Source organism: Sycon ciliatum, chromosome 4 (assembly GCF_964019385.1).
Source record: "Sycon ciliatum chromosome 4, ocSycCili1.1, whole genome shotgun sequence".
Taxonomy (NCBI): Eukaryota; Metazoa; Porifera; class Calcarea; order Leucosolenida; family Sycettidae; genus Sycon; species Sycon ciliatum.
Genome location: NC_088646.1, coordinates 21678239 through 21700182, shown reverse-complemented (window position 1 = coordinate 21700182; position 21944 = coordinate 21678239). Strand labels below are relative to the sequence as shown.

The 21944-nt window shown below is 46.0% G+C and overlaps 1 protein-coding gene across 2 annotated transcripts; it reads left to right on the top strand.

Moving 5' to 3' along the window:
• The first annotated feature begins 5464 nt into the window (after positions 1–5464).
• Positions 5465–21065, top strand: LOC135815013 (polyadenylate-binding protein 4-like). Of its 2 annotated transcripts, none has more exons than XM_065328226.1 (8): positions 5465–5941; positions 9351–9564; positions 11776–12088; positions 12552–12774; positions 17828–18034; positions 18489–18731; positions 19711–19860; positions 20090–21065. In XM_065328226.1, the coding sequence occupies exons 2-8, from the start codon at positions 9363–9365 to the stop codon at positions 20444–20446; spliced, it is 1695 nt and encodes a 564-aa protein (XP_065184298.1). In that variant the 5' UTR covers positions 5465–5941; positions 9351–9362; the 3' UTR covers positions 20447–21065. The 2 variants fall into 2 exon arrangements, with proteins under 2 accessions (XP_065184298.1, XP_065184299.1); XM_065328227.1 differs by having other exon boundaries at positions 5467–5941; positions 19765–19860.
• Positions 21066–21944: the final 879 nt, after the last annotated feature.

The window sequence follows — 21944 nt, the reverse complement described above, 5'->3', positions numbered from 1 at the left end:
ACTGTACCCACACACTTCACGTACAAACTAGCACGCGGGGAGCCCCAAGTCATAAAATATTAACTGGTTTTGAGGGAAAGAGACAAATAATAATAATAATAATAATAATAATTTGGAAAGGATTGGGAGAACTTCAAATTCAAATGATCAGTCCCATAGCTCAGTGGTTAGAGCATTGCTCATGACAAGCAGGGTCCCAGGTTCGAGTCCTGGTGGGTCTGGCGTTTTTTTTCTCTTTTCAGGCAGTTCACTTCCCCGACTGATCATTTGAATTTGAAGTTCTCCCAATCCTTTCCAAATTTAATCACTTTCTTTCACCTCTGGTAGTTTCCAGAAACTGACCGTGGTTGGTCCCCTGGGGGAGGGAAAAAAGACCCAAGTGCCATCAGTATGTGTGGCACGTGTTGTGAGCTGCCTTTGGAGTGAAAAACTTGTCAGCGCCTTCTGGGTTTAGCCTGGTCCCATAGCTCAGTGGTTAGAGCATTGCTCATGACAAGCAGGGTCCCAGGTTCGAGTCCTGGTGGGTCTGGCGTTTTTTTCTCTTTTCAGGCAGTTCACTTCCCCGACTGATCATTTGAATAATAATAATAATAATATTAACTGGTTTGAGAGAATAATAATAATAATAATTTCGTAATAAGTATTCGCATGCAACGACGCAAATCCACACAATTCAGTAGACACTTCTTTTCTATCAAACGTTTTCTTTCCCTTCTCTTCAGGATAGTACAGGGAATGTTGTAAATTTGTGCAGCAGCGTTGTACCATAACAAGTCCGTGACTCCACCAGATTTGAATGAGAGCGAATTTGTCAAACTCATGTTAATGGTCACTTCTGGTGTTGAGTTTTCCTTTGACAATGTCATGTATAAACAGTTGGATGGAGTTGCGATGGGATCTCCACTTGGTCCGGTATTAGCAAACATATTCTTTGGATTTTGCGAGTCATCCATTCCCCCATCGCTATGGCCCTCGGTATACTACCGTTTTGTAGATGATGTTTTTTGTCACGACGAGGACCAAGAAACCTGCGAGAACTTTTTAACAACCCTAAACGGACTACATCCTGCATTAAAATTCACTGCAGAAGGTGAACGGGACGGGGTGATATCCTTCAATATTACCCGCAACAACGACACCAAGAGTTTAGACATGACGGTTTACAGAAAACCCACCTTTACTGGCTTGTATATTCCATGGGGAAGCTACACACCAACTAAATCCAAAGTTCACCTTGTCAAAGCACTAGTCTATCGTGCCCATCGAATCTGCTCTCCTCGCCTTCTTCAAGAACTGAGGCGGCTCACATCAATTTTGACAAACAATGGATACCCCTCGTCACTACTAACAAAACTTATTAATAACAAACCAATCACGCAGGATCCGAAACCATTTGGACCGGACAGGTGCCCCGTGGTACTCCGCTTACCCTGGGTGGGTGCTGGTTCTGCGCGCGTCGAAAAGGAGGTGCGCAACATTGTCTGTTCGTCTTACCCGTGCGTAAAATTGTATTTAGTATTTGGAACGACGCGTGCGTTCAGTGTGAAGAAGGACGTTCTACCTACCCTTAGTAGAAGCAACCTTATCTATTTTTTTCAGTGCCGAGAATGTGAAGATCGGTACGTAGGTAGAACCCTTCAACACCTGGGCGCACGCATCCGTCAACATGTGCCGTTAGGTCTTGTCCCTGTTGACGCTCGTGGTACTTGTCCTCGTCGTGGCCGTCCTCCAAAATGTGCTGTGCAGTCCGATACTGGAACGCCTTTGTCTGCGTCCAGTGTAGATGTACGCATGCGCGCCTCCGCCTCGACGGGCGGGGAGCTTGGCCCATCTCAGACTAGCGTGAGGAAGCGAGGGAGACCGTCTCGAAAATCACCCAATGTGACACTGGAGCTCATAGACACCGGAAGAGTTACCAGAAGCAAGGTGAAGAGACGGAGTACTGGGGATTTGAATACGTCGATAATGGAAGTGACAACAACGATCAACAAGAGGAAACGAGGAAGACCAAGAAGTGAAACGAAAACGGCCATGAAATCAACAAAAACGGACATGAAATCAACGGACGTTGGAGGTGTGGACCGGAGCAACCAACCAAACAAGCCCAACGGAAGAGAACAACGGCAGGCGTCGAAGGTGACAGAGCTAAGTGATCGGACATCGTCCATCAAGCGTCATTTTTCGGGCAGTGCTAGTTGTCGTAAGTTGTATAGTGATGATATCTTTTCGATTTTGACTCGTGGAAGGTCTAAGGTACATCTTGCTGTGTTAGAAGCTCTGTATATTCGTAAACTAGATCCAGAACTATGTGTACAGAAGGAGAATGTGTTATCGTTGCAGTTGTTTGGTGTCACACCTCATGAAAGTGTGACAAGTGTTCCCTGATGTGTTCAACGTGTTTGTCTACAACTTGCAGCTGTTTGTTTTTGAGTTTTTAACACTTTAATCATTTTAACACCTATGTTGAAGTGTTGACTTTTTTCTTTCTTTCATTCTCTATATAGTTATGTGTTTTTTCAAATTTACAACATTCCCTGTACTATCCTGAAGAGAAGGGAAAGAAAACGTTTGATAGAAAAGAAGTGTCTACTGAATTGTGTGGATTTGCGTCGTTGCATGCGAATACTTATTACGAAACTGTTTTCCCACCGCCTCCAAACTACTGTTTAGATAATAATAATAATAATAATAATAATAATAATAATAATAATAATAATAATAATAATAATAATAATAATAATACGAAGTAGTGGTTGCGACTTCGGCGATGATTTGTAAGAAATGGTTTGCTCCCCACACCGGAGCTCGCGCTGTCTCACCGTCCAGGAGCGACACTGACTCACGCTGCTATCTGGTGTTCACGAGGTGTTTGTCGCGCTTGAAACGGAGCGTCTCTGTAAGTTTGTATCCCTGGTGATGTTTGTGCCTGGAGAGCACTATATAAGTGGTGCTCTTCAGGCACAATCTTCCTCAGCCTACTCAAGCTCAACTGATGAGGGGTGAATTCCCCGAAACACTGTGTATTGAGCAGGGAGTGGTGCTTTCTTGCAGGTTTGCCGAGTCGAAGGTTCGATGGACTTCTCGTGTGCTCTGGATGGCAGTCGTGAGTCAGTCAAGTGTCAAGTAAAGTCGGCGGAATAGCGCGAGCTCCGGTGTGGGGAGCAAACCATTTCTTACAAATAATAATAATAATAATAATTTGAAAGTAGGACGGAGGCAGAAAATATTACAAAAAAAGTATTGTCTACGCATGCATCTAAGCAAGAGTCACCACCAGCCAATTAGGACATGTGTCAAAGTATTGAACGTTTTCGTTCCCTTCTTGTCAAAATACTACAGGGAATGATGGAAATAAGCTAAAAGACTACAACTATAAGGAAGTCCGCTGTGGATACGCTTGCCGACGCCTCCTCCTTTTCGTCGGGCGGAGGGCTGGAGCCAACCCAAACAACAGTCAACAAGAAGAAGAGACCGATACGGAAACCACCGAAACTGACATCTGGACAATCGAGCCCCGGACGAGTCACCAGAAGTCAATTGAGGAGACGAATTGATGACGAATCAAAAGAACCAATACTGGAAGTGACAACAACGGTTAATGTGAAGAAACGAGGTAGACCACGGAAGCAGGACAGACTGGACGTGGAGCAGCACACGGATCTCGACCGAGGCAATCGGAATTGCAGGGACGCAGGGCGTAATAGGAGAGATTCGCAAGCGGCAATATCGGAGGTGACAACGGCCAAGTCGTCGGGTCAGGGAAACGGTACCTCGGCAATCAAGTGTCACCTGTCGGGCAGTGCTAGTTGTCGTGAGTGGTATTCCGATGATGTATTCTCTGTTTTGTCGCGTGGTAGGTCTTTGTTACATCTTGCCGTGTTGGAAGCTTTGTACATACGTAAGTTAGACCCTGAGCTTTGTGTTCAGAAGGAGAATGTGTTGTCTTTGCAGTTGTTTGGCACTGTTCGTCGTGAAGGTGCGAAATAGATCTCTTGATATTTCTCTCTTTTTCTTGTCACTACGTTTTTGTCACTTATTGGATTTGCATGCTGTTTTCTTGATTCTTCACATCTATTTTTTCGTGTCACTTCTACACATAATTGGAGTGATATATTTCTGAACTTCTTTTCCTTATAGTTGTAGTCTTTTAGCTTATTTCCATCATTCCCTGTACTATAGTATTTTGACAAGAAGGGAACGAAAACGTTCAATACTTTGACACATGTCCTAATTGGCTGGTGGTGACTCTTGCGTAGATGCATGCGTAGACAATACTTTTTTTGTAATAATAATAATAATTTTATTAGTGCAATTAGGAGTATAATCGATGCAGACATGGCCAGACAACAACGAGTTCATGGAATTTTTAAGGATTTTTATGTTATTCAAAATCGATTTTCGTGTTCCGCTCATCAGTGAATAGTATCGGAACTGAGGGTACTGTGTACAACAATAGAACATTTTATAACAGCATAATTAATTAAAAGTGTGAACAACAAAGGAAGTGCTACAGCATTACATAATAGGTGTCAAACATAGTGCTAAGGTATATAACTGAGTGCAGCCACAAAGCAAGAGGTGATACAGTGCAACATGACACAACATTTACATCTGATAACCAGCTACGAGAACAACTTTAGCGCAACTACATGCTTCTTTTGTTTACAAAGAACAGGATTATGCACACGAATACATACAGCTTCCAGAACCTTCAACTGCTTAATGTGATACTGCAGGGAGTCGCAGGCTTGTAATAATCCTGGCTCGGTTATAATTATGGAGCGCTGTATCGTCCGCGTAGAGTGAGGTATGATCCAAACCTGCCAAATCATTAACGTATACGATGAACAATAGAGGCCCCAAGATAGAGCCCTGGGGCACTCCAGAGTGGACTGTTTAATACCATAGTCCATAGTCTTATACCTGAGTGCTGGCACCTGAAATCCGACCCCCTGAGCTGTGCGCTCACATCGCAAAGAATGTGAACCCACCGCTCAGGGGGTCGGATTTCAGTTGCACTGTGTACATGATGTAGTAACAGTCCACTTGCACTGTCTGTCGACGTACATGTACGTGTCACCACTCACCAGGCGCTAGCGCTAGCCGCTAGGCCGGCATCACTCATCACTGACATCAGCAAGCGCCGCGCCTGTACCATGACATGGTACAGGCGCGGCACTTTTTGTGTACTGTGTCACCGTGTGTGTCAGTGCACACTGCATGCACGTACATAATATTATACATAATAATAATTATGTATATACTAGCTGTAAAAATGATTGATTTCTGCATTTTCTACACAGAAAATCTCATTTCCACAGCCAAGGCAAGTGCGTAGATCTAGCTCTACGTAGCTGAGCCTAAACTAAAGCTAGTGTCAGATCAGTACCGGGTGCGATGGCCTTTTGGAAGTACACGCATTGTACAATGTCATTGTATAAATAAATAATTATTAGTTTTGCACTGCTTCTAGAATTCTCGCGTTAGTTGTTGTCTTTCTGTGGCAAGACATGCGAATATTTTCTAGACCAGTAATTATAACGATTGTTGCATATCCCAGTACCTGTATCGTTCAGCTGCTTGTTGTGTCCTAGCGTTCCAATAAGTTTGCAGTGCACCTCGATCTCGACTTTGAATGCAATGTGCTCTTAGCGGACTCTGTTGTCATTGATAGGGAACTGCATGTTACATGACATTCTGGTCGTTAGTGAAGTTTGCTTCCCCTACTGTTAGCTGCGACTGTGTTCGCGCTCTGGACGACTGGCAGCTCGACAAAGTGCTCATTTGAACACACACACGCGACTTCTAGCTGCCGCAGCAACGAGTTTCAGGAGCGTCGCCAGATCGGTAACAACTGCGACAATCTGATCAAGTCTGCTGCTACTGAGTCTGGACATTTGGAGTGGGCTGTTTATACCAGTACCCTACTATTAAAGTTAATGTAAGTTATTCGCTTGACACATACACTCTGCCATGATTTATCTGACTTTCACGGTGGAAAGACACAGTGACACAGTGTCACAGTGGTGTGTTTTGTTCGGAAGTTATCGGTACTCAAGTACGTGGGCAGTACACAAAAGGTTGAGCCACATTTTCATAGTTTGATTAATGCAATTGTGTAGGAAATGCAGCCCCACAAATATATGTAAATTGTGAAGAGATGAGATCCAGTATCCAGGCTAACCAAGGCTGAAATCCCACCAGCCAGCCACCATGCTATTTTGGATTTTCTGATACCCCCGCATGCCACCTGAAGTTACTCAGAGGATGCCCAACTTTTCAACAGCTTATTGTCGAAAGTGATACCTCGATGAATAGAAGTGATGCGGCAGTGTTGTGGAAGAGAGCCATGCTGGAATTGTCTGGGCACCTGAATGAAACGCTTTTTACTGCGCTAAATGCTGCGGTGCAAACTATTATGCACTTTTTTTAAATTTTTTATGAGAAGTGCGATCAACCGACATTTCTCTTGTGTCACAAGTACTGTAATTTCACAAATTTTCGGTGTACAGTCGAATGTCACTTATCCGGTCGCCAGTTGTCCGAGCACGTCGGTTATCCGACAAGCCCGGGAGTGGTAATTTTATGACTCAACTGTAAAATTCTTTAAAAAAGTTTTTTTGTGTATATTATACGGTGTAATATGCATTTACTTGAAGTAGATGTGGTCAAGTATGCTAACATGTACATGTATGTGTACATGGAGCAATTCATGAATATGCATGAATATATTTGGGTATTGTGTACATAAATCAGTGAAATCCAGCCATATATGCACCTAAAAAATTATGTCAGTTATCCAACATGCCTGATTCCCGAAGTGGTCGGGTAAGTGACATTCGACTGTACTTCTATTTTCGGTACTTTCGGTGCATCTGCTTCATACCTAAAATTTCAATACACCGAACAAACACTAACAGGTCATCCCTCAAATAAAGATAATAATAATAATAATACGAAGTAGTGGTTGCGAAGCACACACACATAGTCCAATAGGGAATAGGGAACAGCTTCCCTGTACCGAAAATTTCTGTTCACCTAACCCGGCCTTTTGCCCTCATACCGAAAATATTGAGCACCGAAAATTTCTGAAATTAGAGCAACTGTCCTCCATGACTAGCCAAACCGCATCTGGAGGGTGTGCGTAAGTCGATCGATGTTGTCTGGTACAACAAGCATTGCCTTTACACTTTCCAAGGCCTTTCCCTCAAGGCTTTCTGCAAACGGGTCATGTTCTCTTGATTTGAGAAGCCACACTCTGCCGTGGAGGTCGTAAGCACTCGGTTGAACGTAGGCGATGCTGCTGGATCACTGTTGAAGGCCGACAGGTCTTTGGTGGCTGACTGTCTTGCCAACATTCTCCGCAGATCCTTGTCGGAGACATTCTGGCAGGCTGGATTGGCTGCACTTGGTGTTGTCAGCTTATTCGACAATGCCGAGTCTATCGTATTGGCCTTCTTGAAGGAGGGGATTGCCCGCAAGGGCAAGTTCAATCAAGCTCTGACCACTGTTCTGTCGTATGCGGAGTTTTTTAAAAACTATTTTCATGGTTGTGCGCTCGCTACACACTACATGCCCGCTACAGGGGCTGGTGGGACCCCTTCAGTCACCTCAACCACCTTGTGCTCTGGGTGTAATTCTACATGTTGAGCAGACTCCCCACCGTCCCGCACCAAGTAGTGTGACTGCCATGTGTCCATTCCCCTCGCGCTGTGGCCGTCGTCGAGCACGGGCACGTCTATGCGCTTGTCGGCGACCACCTCGTTGGCCTGAATCACCGCCAGGTCCACGGTGAGCTGGAGATTGGAGAGTCTTTTCTCGCTTTCCAGCCTATCGTTCCTCGCTTCAAAATGGAGAAGAAAATCAAGCAATTTTAGGGGCCCTCCAAGTTACCAATTGTTTTTTCAAAAAGGAAAGTTTTCGTTCGGGGTGGCCGGGTTTTAGGCGCTTTGACAATAATTATTGAATGCACACGGGGAATTGCCAGGTAGAGGGGACTGTTCGATACCGGAACGGTTTGACAGCCAAATTTGTATAGACCCAAACCGATCATCAGCGTGGATTGTTCACTCGAAATATATTTGTGGAAAGAAACTGGCATGTTGAAGTTTGCTCTGAGGCAGAGTCAATCGAACTGAGCCACTCCTTTGTGTTGGCCCATTGCCTCCAGCCCAATGTTTCGCTTCAAAATCAGAAGTGCCTCCAAACCGGAAAGGTTTTAGAGTGCACGTAAAATTCACTCTGAGTTGTGAAATTAGGTAATTGCTATCGCTCCACGACGGCCAATACAGAGTAACAATAAGCCTTGTGTGTGCTTCCATTAGTTTTCATTGGTATAAGGTGCTTTATTGGCGAGAGGCGAGCCGCTGTTTACCTGCGACAAGAAGTTGATTTTTCGAAAGATGTCAAACTCAAGTCGCAGTGCGAAGCAACACGTCAAAAACTCACCTGCTTGGTATGGCGCTTCTGGTCATCGCAGAGCCATGACATTTTGGCTCAGAATAAAACACATCGTAGTACCATTGTGCCATATGTTTTCTAATCAAAGTACCAAGAGAGAAAGTGAATATTGAGTCCGTTCCGGTTTGCAACCTATTTCCTATTTGAAACCGTCCCCTCTACCACTGGGTGCCAAAGATTGAAAACAGCATTTTATGGAACTTAAGGTTCATGTCACCTGCAGAAAGGGTGGTTTGGTTAGGTGGAGGCTGACATTTTTTAAATGTTTCATTTCAAAAACCAACAATGGTAACCCCGGACGGCCCTTTGCGTACATACATGTACGTGAAGTGAACCAGTTATATAACTTACCCAACATACCCAATCTGCGGACAGAAGTGTTTTGTCCTTTGTGGACTCACCAGCGCCGCACAGAGAAAATGAGGTCGGACCGGATAGCAATGAAAAATAAAATTTCCAAAAAACTTACCGAACAAGATTTCCATCGCCCTTAATGCTGATATTTCTTGGTCTGATGCAGATATTAGTGAGGTTCTGCCACACGGTAAAACGTGCCAAAGTACGTATGGAAACTTCGCCGCGGTACGGGATTTAGTTTGATACGGATTTTTTCATACCGTTTTCCGTGTGAAGCGCGCTTCACACGGACTGGACTCCGTGTGAAAAGTGAGCGTACAGAGTACATGTGGCGGGGTGTTCGTGCATGCTTCGAGCATGCTACGTACAGCAGAACCGGTGCAACGTACGAAAAATCCGTGTCAAACTTCACTGCGGTTGACACGGAGTTTGGTACGTAGTTCCGTGTAGCAGAACCTCTCTATTGTTATAAGGGTAAGTCGACTGTAAGTGCACGTTGTCACATACTCCTTTGTTGTTGCTGCTTCTGGCAGAACTAATTGAAGATGGCCGCGTCCTCATCTAACCCGGCTTCTAATGATGCATGCAGTCTGTACGTCGGAGACCTTCACCCTGATGCCACAGAGGCCGCAATCTTTGAAAAGTTTTCGGCCCAGGCACCTGTGATGTCCATAGGCGTCACCCGTGATCAAGTCACACACCGCTCTCTTCGCTATGCTTATGTCACCTTCAAGGATCCGAAAGATGGTGAGTGAATTCTGCGAAATTTTTTTACAGTGTCATCTCTCTTCTGGTTGTTTAGGCTCCACGGCAAAGATATACCGGCATTTGGTACATTTGTTTAGCACCCCAGCTAAGTATGGAGGCATGTTTGAATTGTTCCCCGGGGTTCTTTTAGGCTTGTTTTCATGTCTACAGTGCGGTTGGCTATGCCGGTGTGTTGGTGTGGTCTAGCGGCATGACACGTTTGCAGTATGGCCCATGGCCAGCTGAGGACATGCACGTATGTGGGTTGTTTGTGGAAACTATTTAATTTAGTAGAGAGGTTCCGCACTACGGAAAGTTGTCTACGTAGATAGGGCTCTGATAACGTAGGTACTCCGTAAGTGGATTGGGGTACTTGGTCCGACTTATTAAAATATGCGCTTCGTTTCCGAAGCCTACCAAACAAATTCCAATAATCTCAGGGTGGAATAAACTTCCCAGCTACCTAACAGTGTCCTTCAGTTGTTGATTTGTGATATTGAGGAAGGAATGGCTCGAACTCCAAAGGAGGCAGCGACTCATGCATTTCGCGTTCAAATTTTGTCGCCAGAGGACTCACTGAGACGGGAAACACTGAGAAGGCCTGGTGCTGATATCAAGACCCCAATGCAATGGAGAATTGTCACGGAGTACCAGAAGGTCCTGGGCGGCCGTTCTAGATTCCCTCCTGGCGTATTGAAATCGCTGCAGTCGCTGTTTGCTGGGCAGAATTACAGCAAACGCATCATCCAGAAACTCGTGCAGCAGCACAAGCAGCGCGTCGTCCAGTTTACCGATGTCTCTCGCAGTCGCCCACGATGTGCCGGCCGACGAATCAAGATCGCAGAAGAGATCACCGAGAAGCTGATCGAAATAAACAACCACCCCCGTAGTCGCCTCTCACGCACGAAACTGGCTGGAAAACTGAAACGAACAAAAAGTGAATTATTCTGCGGATACGGTGCGTGGATGGTGCAGAGTTATCGGACCCGCGAGGCGTCATCGTTACATCAAGCCTATGCGAAGGCTTCGTCTCCAGTGACAGTGCACTAGTGCCAGTAGTGGCCCATCGATTCGTGCAATAGAGATGAGCGTGCACGGTCTGACTGTATGACACACCCTGTCAGTATGCGGAACATGGTGGTGAGAAGTGATTTTTTTGCTGCGTGTTGGTCTACCTGTTCGCCTCTTTTGAAGGTATCGTGGGAACGTCGGGTGAAAACCCCTACAGTTACCATTCTGGCAGTTGCACTGCACAAGGAAGAGGCGAAGGCGATCGTCAAAATCGGGCCTATTGATTGAAAAATCAAGGAAGCGCAGGGTAGCTTGAAGGAGAGGAAAAAACTGTCGATGTTTTGCAGAGTGTTGCACTTGCAGATGCGCCCGGAGACACCAGCAACGATGAAAACTAGGTCAGCCCAAGAGATGATACAGTAGTTATCTATCTACCGTCTCTTGATTGATTTTTTAGTTCTGGTGCTCATTTGTACAAACGATTGAGTTTTGAAGTGAAGCGCACATTTTAATAAGTGGGACCAAATGCGAATTTATGACTCTCGACCCGGTCGTACACTGCCGCGTTCCGAGTTGCCAAGGGCAGCTACTTGATTCGAAAACTCCGTATGGCAGAACACAGATCTGCATGCAGTGTACGTAAGACATTCCGTAGATCGACTACGTTTTTTACAAACGTAATTATGTTATGCGGAACCTCTCTAGTATTTGCCCGTCTATACGGTAAGCGCGTGACCTGTCACAGTGAGTGGTCTCTTTCAACAGCACTGGTTGATGATTCGTACACTGGGTTTTATGGCCGACTGTCTTACTGTATAGCATGCATGAAGTCTATGTGAATTGCAGGCCAAGGTCAAACGGCAATCAATGTCCAGGGGAGAATAGTTGCCTGCCTCAGTCACGACTCCAGGATATGCAGTCAGCTCTGTCTTGCCTGCTGGCTTCAGGGCTTGCAATCAGTTTGGATCATTCACGAGAGCTGGACAGGCTGACGAGCCAAGATACTTATGTTTAGCTGAATCATGGTACACACACTCATGTGTCTCATGTTAATGTCAGAGTGGGGAGAGTGTGTGTACTTGTACCAGCATGTCATTGTGGGGTTGGGCTCAGATCTTTTGCTGGGTTTATTCTCGAGTTCGTGGGAGCGCCCACAGCTGTGCATTTATCATGTATGCCTCTTGCTGTTTTTCGCTCCAGCCGAAAAGTGTATGGATGTGCTAAATTTCGAGCCGCTCTTTAATCGCCCAATGCATATCATGTGGTCTCCACGTGATGCCGCACTGCGCCAATCCGGGGGATGTACTAAGGTCTTTATCAAGAACCTGGACAGAGCACTCACTACCAGCAAGGATGTGCATGATGCATTTAGATCTTTCGGAGAGATTGTGTCCTGCAAGGTTGCTTGTGACGACAGCGGCCAGTCCAGAGGGTACGGCTATGTTCACTTCACGGACCGTGAAGCTGCCCAGTCAGCTATTGACAGTGGCGTGCTGGTGAATGACCGCAAGGTGTAAGTATTAGTTATGATCATCACACACCGCAGTGCACTGTCTCCCCAGCTAAAGCCAGTCAGACACCCGATCACAGCACACTGCCACATCATTGTTAGCCCACATGGTGGAGATGCACATGTCCTATATAGCTCTTTGAACTCGTACATGACTGTACAGACTAGTGCACTGCATCTTGGAAGACCAGTATGATATTTGGGAAGAGCAAGGTGTGGGTGGGTGTGTGGGAGGGGGGGGGGGGGGTGGGGGTGTTGTGTGTGTGTGTGTGGGGGGGGAGAGGATGTGTGTGTGTGTGTGTGTGTGTGTGTGTGTGTGTGCGAGGGGGGGGGGGTACACTATGAGAGAATCTGCTAACAGATTTAATTGCTAGTAACAGTGCAGCTTTCTGAGTTGACAGCTGCGCTGGTTGTGAAGAATGCAAATAATTCGGTCTGTGCGGTGAATTCTGTTGGTGTTCACTAGGGTTGCCAGCCGCTTCATGTCACCACGTGAGCATATCGAGAAGCTTGGCAGCACCAGCGTTTACATCAAGAACTTCCCAGATGACATCGATGGTGATGAGAAACTCGAGGCGATGTTCGAATCGTTTGGGAAAATCTTCAGTGCCAAAGTTATGTTCGATGAAAGTGGAAAAGCGCGTGGATTTGGCTTTTGCAATTTCGAGTCTCCGTCTGATGCTGAGAAGGTACTTATGTTGCTAACTGTTTCGTATGTCTCCTCCTGCCATTGAATATTGCTATTGGTGACCTCCATGGCGTGTTTCCAAGGCATAGGAATGTGATCTTTTCCGGTCTTTGCTATTGTTTGTTTACGTGGAAGTATGATGTGAATTTGCACAATAATTCCGTGTGGATTTGAGATGGGCTTTTCCAACTACGACTTGAATTTTGAATTTACACGTACAGTGTTGCTTACTTTATGTGCACTGCAGCTTGTCCCGGTATTGTATTAGTAGCAGTGGTGAGGCTTTGTGCAGCTTCATTCATAGGAAAAAACGGTTTAAGAGCAGACCCGCTCTCTTCCCATTCACTCTGCAAACTCGAACTCGTTTCTCAATCAATTATTAGAACGTTTCGGCAAAATTGCCCTCATCAGACATGCAATGGTGTGCAAGTTTGCAAAGGAGCAGTTATATACATGCAATTAGTGATGCTATGATGTGCTACATCGCACCCACCGTGACGTGCCAGAATCATAAAGATAATGATAACTAAAAGAAGTGTGATGCCAACAACAAACATAGTCAAAGAGGACAATGTGGTGATAAATTCACACAGACACCCACGCACACCTACACACCCATGCACACACACATAAACACACCATTTGACCATTTGACGCCCATCACCGGAGGCGAGGATAGCGATGCTACAGCAGAAGCCATAGCAACTTGTGCTGGGATTGCACCGTTCAACAGCCTGCAAGGCTGAAGAATTGACAGCCACTATTCAGCCTGATCTACACCACACAGCTATGAAATGGCTTGTTCTGGCCAGTGAACCCCTACTTTTTGGTCTTTTTTAATTTTTTTCACGCACACAAATCACACCACATACTCCGTCCGGCATGCACTGGCTGTTGGTAATCACCCAGGAGAATGAAAGGAAAGTCAGGAGGAGTCTGAGAAAGAGAAGAAAGACGTGTGTGACCATAATCGTCGGGAATCGAACCCGCAACCTATCAATTGGAAATCGCTGCACATCATACAGTACCACTGCACCATATGGGACACACACACGTACACACACACACACACATACACACACACACACACACATACACACACACACAATCCAACAAAATATAAGATAATGCACAGTGGTGTATGATGTAGCAAAATTACCAGCTAGTGCCAGATGTCACATCAGTGCCCACATATCAAGAGTGAGTAACTAAACGCACAGTAATATTTTCTAGGTGCGATGTTGAGTAACACTGAGCGCACCGTCATACTCACAGAAGTCCCCAGCCAGGGTTGGTGTTAATTTGTGATCCCAAGTTCCTTATCTCCACAGCTTCTCTCAATTTCCTGCTTGCCCTGTCACCTTCCCTGGCTAATACTGACACATCCTAAAAAACAGTATCCCCCAGCGCCAGTCTCCTTCGGGCATGCTTGGTGCGCATGTGCTCACCCCAGGGCTTGTTGCGGGTACGGCGGCGCGCTTTCCATTAAGCTCCGTCAGTCTAGTTTCTCAATGATCTCAAGGAACTTGGGACCACAAATTGACACCAACCCTGGCTGGGGACTTCTGTTAGTATGACAGTTCGCTCAGTGTTACTCAACATCGCACCTAGAAAATATTACTGTGCGTTGAGTTACTCACTCTTGATATGTGGGCACTGAGGTGACATCTGGCACTAGCTGGTAATTTTGCTACATCATACACCAGTGCACTGTGCATTATCATATTATTTTGTTGGATTGTGCGTGCGTGTGTGTGTGTGTATGTGTGTGTGCATGTAGGTATGTGTGTGTGTGTGTGTGTGTGGGTGTGGGTGTGCGTGGGTGTGTGGGTGTCTGTGTGAAAGCACTTTGAGCTCTGCGTGAATTTATCACCACATTGTCTTCTTTGAAAAAATGTTGTTGGTATCATACTTCTTTTAGTTACTATTATCTTTACGATTCTGGCGCATCACGGTAGGTGCAATGTAGCACATCATAGCATCACAAATTGCATGTATATATGTAGGACTCAGTATAGAGTCCATGCACTATATGATGTCCACCACCCTATATGGAGTCCATTGGTCCAAAATCCACTATACAGAGTCCAGGAGTCCACTCAGTTTTGATCAGCTTCATCCTGCCGCGCAATCCCCTATAAGGAGTACACTTTTTCTACAAGTCCCCTATTCACGGTCCAGGAGTCCAGTTTATCCAGTCACGCCGTCCTGTGTGTTGTGCCCGAAAGAAGAGAACAGACACCTTTTCAGTTTTGCTTGCCTCATGGCAGCGCATTCCTTGCTTTACTTCAGCCATGGCTGCCAGTTCTGCTGTGTAGTTGCTGACAGTAATCTGTCTCGAGGTAACCAAGGAGGATAAGGAGACGTTCAAAATCAAATCTGGAAAGCGTCTTGTGGTTCTCTGAAGACGTTTCAACGATGCGCGGGATGAAAGCAGAAATTGCAGAACGAGAAAAGTTCAGCACAGTTCAAATCTGACGAGTCAGGTACACTGACACTCTCTTTCGTTCGACGCCACAAGGATCCCCCGTCTGGCTGGCCATTGCTGCCAGTAAGGCGTTTGAACGGTTTCATCAGAGCGAGGGATGAAAGCAGAAAGCGGAGAACGAGAAAAGTTCAGCACAGTTCCAATCTGACGAGTCAGGTACACTGACACTCTCTTTCGATCGACGCCACAAGGATACCCTGTTTGACTGGACAAGAGCTGCCTGTACCACCGTGTCAAAAGGCTGTCCAACTACATGGCAGGACGATGACTGAGGTAAGGAAGCTTTTCTCGTTTCGATTGGTCTGCTGTTCTGTCGTTATGCTTGAATTTTTTCCATTTTCAAGGATCGTATCGCGTTTGTTTGATGTTGCTTGAATGAATGCCCTAAAAGTAATCAACCACTTCGTAATAGTCCTCAAGGACTGCAAGGACTTTGCATCAATCGTATACGATCGTATAGCTATCATCAATTATTATTTTATTTCATGAGAAATGTATTTTTATCCCTGTGATAATTATGTGAACTCCACGACACTCTTCCTCTACTAGGCTCTAGTATGATGTCAAAATGCAATGGGATCCACAAACGCAGTGCCAGTGTACTAGTAGTAGTAGGAGGAGGAGGATTTCTTGTATGCCGATGACAAGAAAAAGCCTCTCAAGCTAATACCAAGAGTACATAACCCCCCAGAGTGTGCAACTCCACTATGGGTGCTGTCCCGACAGAATTTCAAGTTGACGTCATTTTGATGATGCAATGCGCACTGTACACGGATTATCAGACGAATCCGGAACCTGTGGTTGACCGAAGCCGATCGGTCCTGTACAAATTATTGCAAAGAAAAACGTGTGATGCGTTGACACCCGTACACATGTTGTAAATCACTGCTGCAAGGAGCATTGCGTCATAAATAATGACGTCAACTTGAAATTCTGTCGGGACAACAGGGTATGTGGGAGTTGCACACTCTGGGGGGTTATGTACTCTTGCTAATACATGTACTCGTATTCCATGAAGTAACCGTTTTGATGTCACAAACATGACATTGTGTCAGTGAAACTGCCTCGTGACAACAAATCATTGCATTTCCATCTTGGGGAAGACTGACTGACTGCAACGCTGTACAGATTGTTTAAATCATCTCATTTCAATTTAGTTGCAGTGAAGTGAAACACTGTGTACACTACATGTATGGCGGTGTGTCTGTGCGTCTTGAGTGTGCACAAACGATCTTATTCCTCGTATTACTAATAGATTATTGTCCCCACCGTCACCTGTTCACAGGTCTTTGTGTGGATGGATTTTCATTGAGCATCACATTCGTTGAGAACTTGGTAGTTGTGTGCTCCCATGCATCATTACGGTAATAAGCGTATCCTTGTGCTATCTATTTGTTGCAGGTGTGCTGATCTTCAGAAGCTTGCGGAACTGAGTGCTGCTGAACATTTGCATGGCCATGAGCAATGGTGAAGCTTGCTATTGCACTCTCAGCATGTGCTAGTATTATGCTGACTACTGCACTATGTTATTCTCTTACACTACTACATGTATGTAAACGTGCGTGCATCCGCCCACGTATGCATTCGGTTCGTATAATTATTTGTTATTCCTCTTGACTTTACGTGTAAATGGGTGGACGTTTGCATGGCTGTTGGAGTTGCGTGTGTATTGTGTCTCTACTCTTTTCTTGGTGTTTTCTTGGCGTTGTATAAATTTGTGTGTGTGTGTGCGTGCGTGTGTGTGCGTGCGTGTGTGTGTGTGCGCGCGCGCACAATAATTTGAAAACAAATAATTAATCCTTGGCTCTCCATTATTCTCTTTCGATTATTGGTTTTTTCTAGGTATTTTCTTGGCGTTGTGTGGGTGTGTGCATGTGTGTGTGTGCGTGCACAATAATTTGGCAACACTACCTAATTGAGATATTGTAATTTGCAGCGTCTGCGAAGAGACCACTTGATTTGAGGATGGTGTTTGTAGGGTTTTTTCATGTAATGAAATGGCTGCAGCGGCGCCTCAATACTTATTTTATATCTTGAGAAGTAAATGATGTAAAGGATTAAAGGGAGAGGCCGTTTTCTGGTTAATATTCACTGCTTACAGCAGATCCTATGTCTAATTTCGAACTCTGGATAGGGGATGCCTAATTGGCTGGACTTTATACAGGGAGTGTTGTCCACATAAAGACTCCTTATAGTTGATTTCAAAGTTTGGACTCCATACAGTTGATTTTGGACCAATGGACTCTATATAGGGGTGAAGCCAATTGGCTGGACTCTATACAGGGAGTGATGTCCATCTAAACTTTGAGCTCACAGTTGATTCCAAGTTTGGACTCTGTACAGTGGATTTTGGACCAATGGACTCTATATAGGGGTTGGACATCATATAGGGGCTGGACGCTCTACTGAGTCCAACATATAACTGTTCCTTTGCAAACTTGCACACCATTGCATACCTGATGAGAAATGTTGTGATAGTTGAGTGAGAAACGAGTTTGAGTTTGCAGTGGGAAGAGAGCGGGTCTGCTCTTAAACCTTTTTCCTGTTGTATTGACTGATTGTTTAGGCTATTCGTGAGATGAACGGAAAACCCATGGGCGGAGGAAAGAATCTGCATGTTGAACGGCATGTGAAGAGGGACGGGAAGCCGAAAGACCAGCGCGGTAAAACCTACCCTGGTGTCAACCTTTACGTTAAGAACATCGATGACACCATTGACGATGATCGCCTGGAGAAGGAGTTCTCTTCCTATGGAAGTATCACCTCTGTCAAGGTATGCGGTTGTGCCGTTCTTTTTCAGTGTTGTTTGAACCAATCCACTTGCGCTGCTGCATCGTGTGCTGTATTGCGTCCTGAAGCCACACAACCACATGTGCTAATCATCATACAGCAGCAAATGTCTGCTGATCGCTGAAATGCGTGATACTTAAATTTACAGCTACACAATCTTTCGCCTCTGTTGTGTGTGTGACCACGTGCGCTAGTAATCCGCTGCAGCAGAACTTCACTTGCGGCGTATACCTCAGATGTGAACTTCACTCGCAATGTATACCACAGATGTGCCCACAGAATGCAGCAGCCATCCGTTGAAATGCCATGAACCTGACATCATTTTGCAGCCTTGGTGTTTGGCTTGACCAGTCGGTCATCACCCACTTTGATACCCGAATTGACATGAGCCGACTGACTATGCATGTGCTGCCTTTAATTCCATGATTCTTGTACAGGTCATGAGGGATGATAGGGGACATAGCAAAGGATTCGGCTTTGTCTGTTTCGCTAGTTCCGAGGACGCTGGCAAGGCGTTGCGGGAAATGAGTGGGAAAATGATCGGTACTAAGCCACTGTACGTTGCCCTTGCTCAACGCAAGGAGGACCGACAGGCTCAGTTATCCCAACAGTACACGCATGCACCACCGGCAATGCTTATGCAGCAGCCACCTCAGCAACCACCTCAGCAGCAGCAACAGGTATGTTCTAGATTAGTGTCGGCATCGGTCGGTCATCCGTATAAGAGTTGAACGGTATAACTCTGCTGTCTAAAATTGTTGTCTTGATTTCGGCTTCACAATTCAGCGTGCCGCTCCTGTAGCTATAGCGTTCATGATGGATGTTGTTGGTACATGCACGTCTATTTGGGCTCTGGGTTCCGGTACTCAGTTACATGGGTAGACTGATAAAGTATGCACACGCGTATCCCAGGGATCACTTCAAGGTACCAGCACGTGGGCGTGCAACCAGCTTACTTGCAGATTCACATGTTTGTTTCTTATTCTTTCCTTCTAGCAGTCGACACGATACCGACCCTGTCACTAAGCAGGTATATTCTGCGGCAGTCGTGCGATAATAACAATTGTTGGGTAGTGGGATGGCTGATGGATGTTTTGCCTTACCCATACCGTAAAATCCCGCCAGAGCGCCCCTACCTCCGCCACCTTTTGAGTAGGTCCAGGCGGGGAGGGGCAGATGGGCGAGTCCTACTTGCCGCATTCAGTACTACATGAAAAAGTACTCACCCTACGAAAACTGTCCGTGCACCTCGTACACCGCCCAAAGGTCAAGAGCAGGGAGTCGTACAGACCCATCAACACTCAGGGTTTGTGCGATCCCTGGTCAAGAGGGTGGGCACTGTTGCGTGCATTTCCAACAGGGTCGGGCACGCGTATGCAGTACAGTACGACTCATACGACATCACAGAGGATACAATCAATCATTTCCCTGACAAGAAGTCAGGGAGGGGCGGATGGGAGAGACAGGGCGTTCTGGTGGGATTTTACGGTACTTCCAATATGAATTCATGACGCTGACATGGACCCGGCTTCAATTTTAGCAACATGCATACAGTGCCTCCCCCCCCCCCCCCCACCACGAATCCTTTCTGTCTTAAATTTACAATTCCGTTGCCAACATTTTGTGAAATTTTGATGTCCGCCGTCTTTGTGGTGGTAGACCGGTTACTGGGTAACCATAAGGCCAAATCCACTTACGTCCTATTGTGTGCAGGCTGCCGGTCAGCAGATGCCGGTGTTCCAGCCTCAAGTCTACTATCCCATGCCACCGCCACCACCGCAGGCAGCAGCAGCAGCAGCTACAGCAGCTGTAAGTCATCTTTTAACTTACAATTTGTGACTTGGGGCGTGGTGTGTGTGTGTGTGGGGGGGGGGTCATAATCACATAATCAGAAGCATCCTCATTGCTGGGTGCATGCATATGCATGAACAGTGCAAAGAATCCAGGCACAAGTGAGTAACACAAAGGCTACGTACACCATGCAGACTATAGTCCATTCATTCGAGACTTTTTTCTCTTTTTTTTTGCTTTGCTTTAGCACCCGCGAGCTCCCTTCATGCCTCGACCGTCTGGCATGCAACCGCCGCCACCGCAGGGCAGGTTCCAGCAGATGAGGCCACCCAGCCAGAACCCACACGGGATGATGCCACCGGCGGGTGCCTATGGCGCCAATGCTGCTAGCAACGTGCACTATTGGCCGCAGGCCAGTCATCCCCAGGGACAGGCGGCGGCCGCGGCGTATCCTGCTGGTGCTGTGCCTGCAGCCGGTCACATTGGCGCGGGGGGTGCTGTCTCCACAGCTGCTCGGTCCAGCTCCAACGCTGAACACTTCAATGGACTGTTGTATCCACCTCATCCACGTGGTGGCCCAGCCCGGGGTCATCAGTACCGGTAACCCAAATGTGGAAGCTGCTGCTTTGCAGAGAGTGTGCATCTCCGGTTTTCTTCAAGCGTAAGCTGGCCCCGGAAAGCAAGCAGCGGACAAGATCACTGGGCACTCTTGACGGTAGACCATGCAGAGATTGCGTGCGCAGGACCAACTTAAATTCTCTTCCAGCTGATAGTGGCTCTGAAAACACGTCTGTGTTGCGGACGCCATACCAGCAGATTGTGGAGATCAGTACATGCAACCCTGGAGAGGAGGTGATTGTCACCGCCATCTTCTTTACTGACACCAGATTGTGTGTCCAACTGTTTATGGTTCTTGTACACTGTGGCTCACCAATAACATGGGCGCGTGATGTCAACATGGATACTGGAAAGACTTACCTAGTTAGGTTGTCTCGGTTACAACTAGCAAGTCCGATGGAAATTACGATTGCTTCTGTTGCTGGAGAATCGTAAATGCACTACTCCTGACAATCAAAAATATACTTGAAAAAAAATGTTAGTCACGGAACAAAGTTCATTTTTGTAGAGTCTGGTTACTGCGTATGTAGGACTGTTGCTACTGTAGAGCTTGAGTGGAATTCCACATTAATATATACAAGTACATGCAATTGTCGTCTTGGAAATGGCTGGGGGTGCTGCACCCATTCTTCGTGTGTCCCCAAAGCCGTCTGCACCCATTCTTCGTGTGTCCCCAAAGCCGTCTGCACCCATTCTCCGTGTGTCCCCAAAGCTGTCTGCACCCATTCTTCGTGTGTCCCCAAAGCCGTCTGCACCCATTCTCCATGTGTCCCCAAAGCCGTCACGCACTAACTAAACACACTGATGTGTGCAGCTCGTAATACAAACTTCGTCCCGCGGTAACGTGGAATGGCAGAGCTTTGGGTATTGTAAATAGAAGTTGAAAAAATTCCACGTGTAGACAAGAATCATAAGATCGAGATCAAGAGTGTGGTGCGTAACGTGGAATGTCAGAGCTTTGGGTATTGCAAATAGAAGTTGAAAAAATTCGATGGGTAGACAAGAATGAAAAGATCGAGATCAAGAGTGTGCTCGGTGCAGTCATTCGACACAATCCCAACAGTTATCAGAGTAGATAATTATAGGGGTTGTATTTCCAGAACAAAAGTTAGTTCTCATGGGACATTGTTCAGTGGAATTGCCGTCACTGACGGACTTTCAGGAACATAATTTAGTGGATTGCTGTATAGGGTATATAGAGAGTTTTAATCATCAGGAAGAATGCATAGTGCATATAATCATCTCATGCAATCCCTTCCAGCAGATGCTGCTTTTCAGTTGCACTTTCGACCGGTAGTACAAGCGGCCAAGTCTTTCTGGGAGATGTTTTTAGAATACACACTTCAGTAGATACTTCTCTCTCTAGTGTGCTTCCCATAATTGTTACTGTCTTGCAGTCTTTATGAATTTTTCTTCCTCTTCTCTTTCTTTAGGGGCTGTCTAGTTGCTTTTTCAAAACGAAAAGTATTCCGTTGGGGTGGGTG

What these genes read in the sequence shown, in the direction of transcription:
- LOC135815013 (XM_065328226.1), top strand. Translation starts at nt 9,363, where the DNA reads ATGGCCGCGTCCTCATCTAACCCGGCTTCTAATGATGCATGCAGTCTG. An exon ending in CTGGTGAATGACCGCAAGGT is followed by an intron (nt 12,089 to 12,551) that starts GTAAGTATTAGT and finishes GGTGTTCACTAG; the next exon opens with GGTTGCCAGCCGCTTCATGT. An exon ending in GAAGTATCACCTCTGTCAAG is followed by an intron (nt 18,035 to 18,488) that starts GTATGCGGTTGT and finishes ATTCTTGTACAG; the next exon opens with GTCATGAGGGATGATAGGGG.